Source organism: Morone saxatilis, unplaced genomic scaffold (assembly GCF_004916995.1).
Source record: "Morone saxatilis isolate NCDOM2014 unplaced genomic scaffold, NCSU_SB_2.0 Contig19, whole genome shotgun sequence".
Taxonomy (NCBI): Eukaryota; Metazoa; Chordata; class Actinopteri; family Moronidae; genus Morone; species Morone saxatilis.
The window spans coordinates 20,548,129-20,557,779 of NW_023339751.1; the positions used below are offsets into that span (position 1 = coordinate 20,548,129).

The window sequence follows — 9,651 nt, forward strand, 5'->3', positions numbered from 1 at the left end:
TGTTTGTGTGTCTTCATTCTGTATGTGCTTGTGTGTTTCTCCCCTGTGTGTTAATAGGAAGAGGTGGAGGCAGAGAACAGAAGGAACACAAGAACCAAACTGACGCCAAAGCTGACCCCACACCAAGAGGAGGTGACAACCAGCCATAAACACATACGCCAACCACACACCAAACACACAAACAAATGCAGAGGGGAAGATGCATGCATAACCATGAACATGTGCTCTGATATGTCATACGTGTATTAACATAAATAATTCATAGTTAACACCTTAGAGTAGCGAAGCCTACACTCGGAGAATAATAATTGATCATACAGTAGGTCACTGCAAACCTGATTCCTCATGAATTACAAAAGAGGTGATAGCGGTATTTGCTTTTCATGAGGTAATCGGTTTTTGTAGGTTTGGCTGTCATTTTGCTTCATAATATAATATTTCATTTCTTTTAATTGCTTAGATATATGGTAGCTCCAGTCAAATTTATTATGGTGAACACAAACAAATGTCCTCTGCTTTTTAAAACTGCATGCGTGCACAACTCAAAGTACAGTAGTTCAAAGGTGTACCGTTGTTTTTGAAAAACTAATAGATGTTTACAAGTTTGGGAAAGAAGAACGAAAGAAGTTTCATTTCTTGGTTATCACTTCATGATCAGGGGTTTAGATACTTTGGTTAAATTGGACTACCTCACCAGGGATGTTTTCAGCATACTGTACTGTAAGCCACTTTTTAGAAAACTACACCGTAAATGCTGGCAGGCTAACCAGGGTTCACTGTTGTCTGTGATCAGAGATCTTCCCCAGCGGGTCACCATGACTCCCAGAGCAGCATCCGCAGCAGAAAGGAAGGAACGCTGCAGAAGATCGGAGACTTCCTGCAGAGCTCCCCCACGCTGCTTGGCACTAAAGGTTAGTGTGTCAGTGTGTGACTCTACCTTGGGTGATATTTAACTGGTTCTCTGTTGAAGAAAATTATGAGAGTGAAGATGAATACGTTGCGGAATATTTACTTCAAACGCAAAGAGGAGTTTAAATACGATGAAGCTACAAAGACATTCAACTTTTTATAACAACAATAATATAAATAAATATATTAACTTGATGTATGCATGCTTGCAAATATCCAGTATTATAGAAATATAAGTATATACCTCGTATATACATATATACTTACAAATTAATGAACAAACAATATTAAATAGGTAAATTAGCTCCAATTACTTAAAAGGCACAAAGAAAGAGAGGAAGGGGGAAAAAGGGGGACATTACCATAGACACACTTACAGTACTTACATAATCAATAAATGTTTTTCCTTAAAACATTAAACAAAGACCTGAAGGAAAAGCCAAACCAATATCCAGTCAAATAAAACAGAAGGAATAAAAAGAAAAGGATCTCAAATAAAAATGTTACTAATACTGAAAAGTTACTCCACCAACAAAAAAACTTCTGACTTCCTCTGTTGCAGTTGCAAGCTCATGTTTTCCTATACGGGCCTGGCATGCAATTCTCTCTTGTGACTCATTAGTTTTCTTGGCAAATTGTTCTTGAATAACTTTTTGGTGCTATACACAGTCAGAGCACCTGTCAATGTCACACTTAGGTCAGACAGCCCCAGGCACTGAGAGTGGTTTTGTCTGACGCATCCTCTTAGGGGTTTTTAATGCAGTGAAGGTAAGAACCCAGTGTCAGCTGTTGTCTGTAGAACAACTAAAAGGTCAGTGTCTGAATTTTAAGGAGACATTTTTAAATAGAATGACTTGCTAAAGGAAAAAGCGGCCGATGTTATATATTATTTTTGTCAGCAAGTCCAAAGACCAAAACGAACAGTGATCCTTCTAACAAGACTCAGTCCCAAATACACGTAACCTGACTGCACCAGGTGCTTCTGTGTAACAAACTAAGTCTTTGTTGGAAACCTTTTTGGAAAAGGGCATGTGTTTTCAAAAAATACTTGGTAGGTGATTCTCACAGTGGTCATACACACCGAGCATTAAACCACTCCTGTAGCTCATGCTGTAGTTCCTCAGAGGACGCTGATTGGCTCAAACCACTCTGGTTTTGTTTTGAGTCCACCTTGTTAATTAGGTTGAAATACATGTTCCTGCTGCACCAAATACTACCTAGAGCACCATACGTGGATAAATCCACCACCTAAAAAAATAGTCCCTAACAAATACACTGTCAGTCTTTTTAAATAATGAAACCCTATACTTGTCAGCTGGTTTTAAATGTGTGTGTTGAATAGTAACCAATGGGCTTGGTGCTGGAGAGCCACAGACAGGGTAGGGAAGTCAGGAAGTATTGAGAGAGACAGACACCTTCCACACATTACTGAGTTTTGGTACTATCTACTTTCGAGGACCAGTAACACAACATAAAGTCAATTTTTAACAATCTGCAGTTTATCTAAAGGCATCTAAGAAAAGACCACAAGCGTGAGCTTGTATATATTCTGATGCCTTATATTTATTCACCTCCCGTCATTTCCAAGAGGCAGTCACATGGTACAGATGTTTAAATTTCACAGTTGAAAACACTGTTTGCAGAAACACAACTAAGGACTAACAAGGACAAACTTCCGACTTCCTGCCGGAGCCATTTGGCGACGGATAACGCAGGTTTGACAAAGTAACCGGGCAAGGGCAGAGAGTTTGGGACACTAATGATGGCTTAGAGGAGAAAAGTTAAGACAGAGAACATATTAGAATCAACCGGAGTCGTCTCTGTGTTTTATCCTCGGGGACCGGCAGTTTCACTCGGTCAATTAATTGTCGCCCCAGGGTTCCAACACACGGGTGCTGTCGTCTGCAGCCATCTGATTCTCTCTCTCTCTCTCTCTCTCTCTTCTCTCTCTCTCTCTTTCTCTCTCCTCTCTCTCTCTCTTTCTTCTCTCTCTTCTCTCTTCTCTTCTTCTCTCTCTCTCTCTCTCTCTCTCTCTCTCTCCTCTTCTTCTCTCCTCTCTCTCTCTCTGCTCCTCCCTCCTGTCCGTCGATCCCTTCATCATTCACTTGTATCTGTTGTTGATTTTTACTTCCTACAACACCCTGTCTTTTTTTTCTTTTTTTTTTTCCTTTCTCTCCATCGCTCATCCCGTCTGTCCCTCAACTGTTCCTGGTCTGTGTTTTTCCCCTCCTTTCGTATCCCTTTTATTGCTCATATTCTTTTACTTTCCCCCTCCTCCTGTCCCATCTTTCCTATACGCTGCTGTCTTCCCTGATTGTTTCTCTTTTTTCTTCTTTTTTTTTTTTTAAACATGAACAGTAAATTGCAATCATGACATTGTTGACTTTACAGATTTAAGATGAACGTCATTGGTTAAAGGATCAAACCAATTCCCCTGAAAAGACCAAAACTAACAGTGAATGTATCCTGCTAACAAGTGACTCTACTCAGGGACTTGTTGACAGTAGTTATACTAAAGCTATCTATCTATAGCTAAATCTAGTGTTGCAATGATTTATTCAGTCATGGTAAAATGTACACACAGAGCAGATTTAACATTAGACAGCTCACTGGCTCAAGTTAAGCATCTAAAGTATCTAGTCAGCATGTTCCATCTTGTCTAAAAACTGTCTCCGTCTCTGCAGCCAAGAAGATGATGAGTCTGGTGAGCGGTCGGGGTGATGCAGACTCAGCACCCTCCTCTTCCTCCTCTTCATCCCTCAGTCTGAGAGCCAAGAAGAACAAAAGGAAACTCTATAGGCCTGAAATCTCCTCCCCCATGGACATGCCCTCACACCCAGTAAGTGTCGTCACAGTGTCATTATTCATAAGCTCATTATACTGACACCTACAGGTATTATAGTACATGCACACATGGTGACCCTTCAGCTGGGTATTGAACTCAATGCATTTTTTGTTGCAGACAACAGGTCTATAGCAGAGAATGGAAAACAAGATAGTTGCTGATTTAAATCAAACTTTTGTCAATAGTATGTGACTGCTTGTGTATTTAACATTAAGAAGTCACTAATTTTGCTATATGGGGCTTAAAGGGGTATGTTTATCATCCTCGATATAAGGTATTGATACCAAACGCATTATTACACATTATTGTATTTACACATCCTTTCAAAAAACATTTTAAAAAGATGTCAAGCCCCAATCAAGAATAACTAAAAGTAAACAATTTCTCATAAAAATATCCCTTATACATCCATATCCTTATTGCCAGTAGATGGTATTAGCAAATGGATTTCTGGAACACTTACTGATATATACTTCCAGTCCCAGAACAAGCAGTAACAGCTGTCAGATAGCTATAAAGTGCAGTTCAACCAAATGACTCAGAACTATATTTGCCATTGAGCAGTAGTAGTATCTCACTCTGGACAGTTTTAATTGATACTATTTCCTACCGAAGGAATGGTCTAAATGAAACCTGACAGCAAGTTGGTTTTGTTATTTAATACATTTTTTGCTTCTATCTGTAAAACAAAAAAACACACACAAAAGAGGAATCCCAGAAACTACAATCCACCCACACCTGGTAAAGACTAAACACCATGGCTCTTGACTTACTTTTTGTGTCACCGTGGAGCTGCAAATGTTTCTCTCGTTTGCATAATATAACCATTTTTCTACTTTACATTTCTTTCTCCCACTCCTTGTCTATCTTATGCCACCTTGAGAAGTGATTCACTGACATCCCATAGAAAATTAAAGGGGCCAAACTAAACCTCAAGCTGCACTGTTCAGTGGGTCTTACCGGTTGGATGGTGGATATCTCTAAAGTATTTAACATCAGGAGTCAGTGGGGAATTATTTTTTGTGAACTAACCCTTTTCAGTTGTGTCACTTAATTGCAAGTATAAAAATAAAATTGATGCACTTAATTGCGTAATTATTCCATTTTAATAACATGAATGTATGACCTGATAAGCACTGGGATCGGTTCGTGGCATTGGTCGATCTACCAAATCAATCAATTTTCTGATCTATTAAGATAGTATCTGCCCTTCAAACAACAACTCTACAGTTATACACATTTTTTAACAATTGGTTCTTTCTTGTGTTTTAGATTATCAGCAGAGAGCCCGAGGAGAAAGACAGTGACCATCAGATCATTAAGAGACGCCTTCGCTCCAGGATGGCTAAATAATTAGCCTTATAATGCTTATAAGCACTAAACCTTTTTCTAGTCCCAGAACATAGACATATGCCCTCTAAAGTAATCTTATTTAATTTGAAATCAAACTAAATATTTAATTATTCAAATAGTTTTTTTACAAAGTCACTTGTATACTGGTTACGTGACAAGGTGGTAGTTAAAGTAATACTTCAAGATTTAGGATGGTGTGCTTATTTTCCTTTCTGCTGAGAGTTAGCATAAAGACTGGAAGCAGGGGGAATCAGCTTGCCTGTTGTTGTACCTGCCAACACCTCTAAAGCTCACTAACATGTATTTTTGTTTCTTTCATCTACATGCAAACAGAAAAGTAACAACTGTTTGTGGTTTTAGTGGCACTATTTCAGTTAACAGTTTATCCTTCCCTCCATGTACCTCCATGCAGCATCCGAGCCAGGCTAGTGGTTTCCACCTGCTCCCAGTCTTAATGCACAGACATGAGTGGTATCACTCTTATCATCAAAGTCTCAGCAATAGAGCAGATCAGCATGTTTTCCAAAATATTGAAATAATACATAATTTAATTTAATTAACGTTTGGCAGGTAAAAAGTATTGATTTCTCTTTTCTGTTTCTTCAGTGATGCTATTTTGTCCACATTTACCATCAAATAGCTCCATAGTCACTGCATATATATAGAAATAGTAAGCACACTTTGTATATCTTTTTAGTACAGTTTATAGTCAACATATGTTGTGTTTTTTTATGTGCAATTTTTTATTGAATTTTCTGGGCTGTGCTGGAGTTGTTTTTGTTTTTTAGATAATGAGTACACTCCAACAAACATTTAGTTCTTTTTCAAAACTCTGCATTGTTATCCTGTTTTTGAAAGTCAGATGCAACAGAAACATCTTTTCTTCTCTTCTACTGAACCGCCAATTTACTGGTTTGTTTTCTGGAAGTGATCTCAAAGCTGCTAATCGAGCATTGAAAATGTCTCACATTGTTTTAAGCAACTCCTTTTTCGACACTACGTGTGATACTGTTCAGATAAGTCAGATATACTCGTACTCTTACTGCACTTTATCTCTTTACTCAAACAAATTTAAGAAAAGGAACAACACGCTAGATAATGCAGACTAATATGACCAATGGTTCTACTGTCTACCTGTGTTCAGTGTTTTATCTGACTGCTGAAAGAAATGCCTTTAGGACTGGTGGATGCTGAGCTCTCTATAGGTCATTATATTGTGTTCTAGATGGAGTATTTTTCTTTTGTACACTCTAATTTTGTTAAAGCTGTCTGAGTTTAAAAAAAAAGTTTGTATCATTCCTGATTTTTCTTTTCTGAAATTGTATATTTACTGAATATATTCACTCTTTTTGTAAAACCTATTACCCACTTTTCTGTCATACATCACGTTTATTCTCCTTTTTCATACCTGTTAGGTTGTATCAGTTACCAATTAAAAATACAAAACATTTCCTTAAATATGGAGATCTGCTGTTTTATTTACTGCTGGTTAAAGAAAATTAACATTTTAAAGATGTGACTTCAGGCTCCAAGAATACGAGACCAAGTGCAATATGCCCATCACAGAAGCTCTTTTTTTGATAAAGGTAAAATGTGTGACAAAACAGTAAAAGATTCATAACATCATGATTTTAAAGTTGTTTTTTTTTTTTTAAGTGAAAATTTAATTTGTGATGCAAAAATAGATAATTCCCACATTGCAACACTCTGAAAGCCAACATTAATAACTCACACAGTGTACAGAAATTAGGCAACATATCAATCACCTGCATCACCTACACAATCACAAAGACATACATTTGCATTCAGGTACTTGGGCTTCAAGAAGTGGCTTTGTTGTTTGCACTTACTGAGTAGAAGTGGGGAAAACAAGCTTGAAAGCTGTTGACAGCGATCGCCCCAGTTGGCTTGTACTGGAGGTGGACAGTTCCTGAGTTGCTGTTCTGTGTGGGCACAAGTAAAGAAGTATTGACATTTCTTCAAGGAAAGCCATAAACCACCATCCACGTTTGACGGGGTTCATCCACCATACTAGATTATATGGTAAAAATAAATATTCGCATTCACCCCTCCTAGAGCCAGCAGGCTGCGTTGCAGCAGCTATTTACGTTATAAAGTTTGTGATAGAGAGGAGGGGAAACGTGTTTAAATATGGAGATAAAGATGCACATTTTCACACAGTCTCCTCAAGACATTCATGGCGTTGTTCACATAAAAAATGACAGTTTTTATGGTGTCTGATCTGAGGTCATATGACTATTTATCTGGTGATTGAATTAGAGGAAAGGTTGAGAACTAAAAATATCAGGCCATCTTCTGGGGAACTGTCATTTTATAGCATTAGTTGTCTTTTTCTGTAGGGACACACTGAGAACTCTCCACAAACAGGGCAAATAAATAAATGCGATAAAAAGAAAAACCCCACAGGTCATGAATCAGATGATAAGCTCCCCTCTTTATCTTTCTGTTCTGAATTCTGAAAAATAGCCTTAAAGGGCAGATGAAGATAATTAAGTATCTAAGAATAAAGCCCTCAGTTTGTTCCGACTTGCTCAAGCTGTTCTTTTACTCGTAGGCTTTAATGTGCTTCTTTCGGAGCATTAGTATTTTACGGTGTGTTGGTCTCGTACAACCCTCCCTTGCTCTACAGCTGCTTTTAGTGTGGGCTGTAATTTTCAGATTTAGGTCAAAGAATCAGCACCGCTTCAAAGTAAGCAAATTATCTTTATTACTGTCTGAACTGTTGCCCTCTTTACTTTCGAGGGACACTATTTGTCCAGACTGCACATGTAATAACTCCCCCTCCTCACAAATGATTTGTGCAGTAGGAGTCATACGTTTATTTGCTTTTGATAACCGTGAGCTAGATACCCAGCATGTATATGTATTCAGAGCTACATGTGGAGGGGGTGGGGGTTGCTAGCTGTGAAACGAGTGTGGAAGCAATGGGAGGTGTTGCTCATACACACACAGATAAGTTTAAATGTGTGTGTCTGGGTGTCTTTTTCCATATCTGCTGTTGCTGACGTCAGAGACGCTCAGGCCATTTGTCCAAACAGACAGTGTTACTAACTCTCACTGTTCCACCCAGCAGTGAGGTGGTAGGGGAGCAGATTATCGGTGGGTGTGTTTTTGTGTGTTTTGAAAGGCGGCGCACCCGCAGGCTTTTATTCGGTAGAGCGCATCGTTTTCCAAAAAGCGAGAGGTTCAAGCAGCAATCTTTAATAGTCAAGTGAGGGTCCAGAATTGAGCCCAATTTCATTTTCTTTCTCAGCCTTACAATCTTCTGTCTTTGCCTTTTTTTTTTTTTTTTTTGAGTGCTCTGCGCCCTTTCAATCACAACAATCAAGAGCTTGTGTTTCCAACAACACTGTGCACTGTTGTCGTTTGTTGGAGCTTCATTTAAAGAGAAAACCTTTAACAAGCCCTGATCTCTCATCCTGAGTGTATGCAGACACAGGCAGAAAGAAGGGACGGGGCACCTGTGATATTATTTAAAGCTGCAGTAGTTGACTGAAGTATATTTAAGTCAACTGTGGATATGGCATTTTCACATTAGGAACATGGTGCATGTCACCTAACAGCTTCTGAAGCGATGTTGTGAAGCCTGGACTCACCAGTGACCAGAGATCAGTTAATGGAGCATATGGAAGCAAATGGCCTGAATGGTGAGCAGCATGGATGACTCTCATGGCTGAGAAACGAAAAAACAAAACGAACAACACACTGGTGTTAAAGGAAAATTAAATTTTTATACAACCAGAATCTTATTGTAGTTTTTACCTTTTTTTTTTTTTTCAGAACCCCCTTCATTACAGGAAACAACAATCTCCATGCTGAAAATGTCAAGTTACACTGACCTGATCGCCAATGGTAAAAACAAACCCAAGTGCAAATCTTCCACCAAAACAAGCCCCCCCACCTCCTGGGCTTAGTGCTGCCCAAGATTGTACAAGCCAGAGCAGTTTTTCACCTCTACCAGAATGATAATGGGTGCAGTCAGACCTTTCTCAGCCAGACTCAGGGCTGTGGAGATTGGTCTGGCTATGCGAGGAAGGAACACAAGCAATCAGATAATCACACAGCTTGTTGATAAAGCAGTTTCCAGCAGTGTTTCCTAAGCTTTTCGACTTTTTGAGGCAGTTCATATGAGTGCTTCTTGCATTAGACCCGTTGTGTTCCCAGATCTTGGTAATTACACTGGGATCATAACCAACAGAAACTATGGGGCCAAACAAGACTGCTCTGTCTCAACAGATCAAGTATGATATCAAGCATTTCAATACTACATGATCGCAAAGAGTTCATTACACAGCTCATCAGAACTGTTTGAAGCACACTTCTGCTTTAACTTGTCATGAAAGCAGTTTTGGATCAAACTGTAATTGAGACCTGAGTATGGAGGCATTCGGGGGAGGAAGAAGAGACATACTTGCATGTGGTCTGCCTGGTGGTTAAATTCAGATTAAGGTATGACTATGTGGTTTTGAAATGGCTGCAGTCTGCATTTTTTATTTTTTTTTTGCCTCCATGTCACATTGGTG

General features: G+C 38.9%; 1 protein-coding gene across 1 annotated transcript in view; it reads left to right on the forward strand.

The window, feature by feature from the left end:
• Window positions 1-6,550, forward strand: part of LOC118329803 (kinesin-like protein KIF20B) — a 52,291-nt gene extending 45,741 nt beyond the window's left edge. The window contains exons 32-35 of the mRNA XM_035664115.1: window positions 58-132; window positions 794-911; window positions 3,594-3,748; window positions 5,027-6,550. Coding sequence (XP_035520008.1) covers window positions 58-132; window positions 794-911; window positions 3,594-3,748; window positions 5,027-5,107 — 429 coding nt within the window. The 3' untranslated portion in view covers window positions 5,108-6,550. The remainder of the gene's footprint in view (window positions 1-57; window positions 133-793; window positions 912-3,593; window positions 3,749-5,026) is intronic.
• Window positions 6,551-9,651: the final 3,101 nt, after the last annotated feature.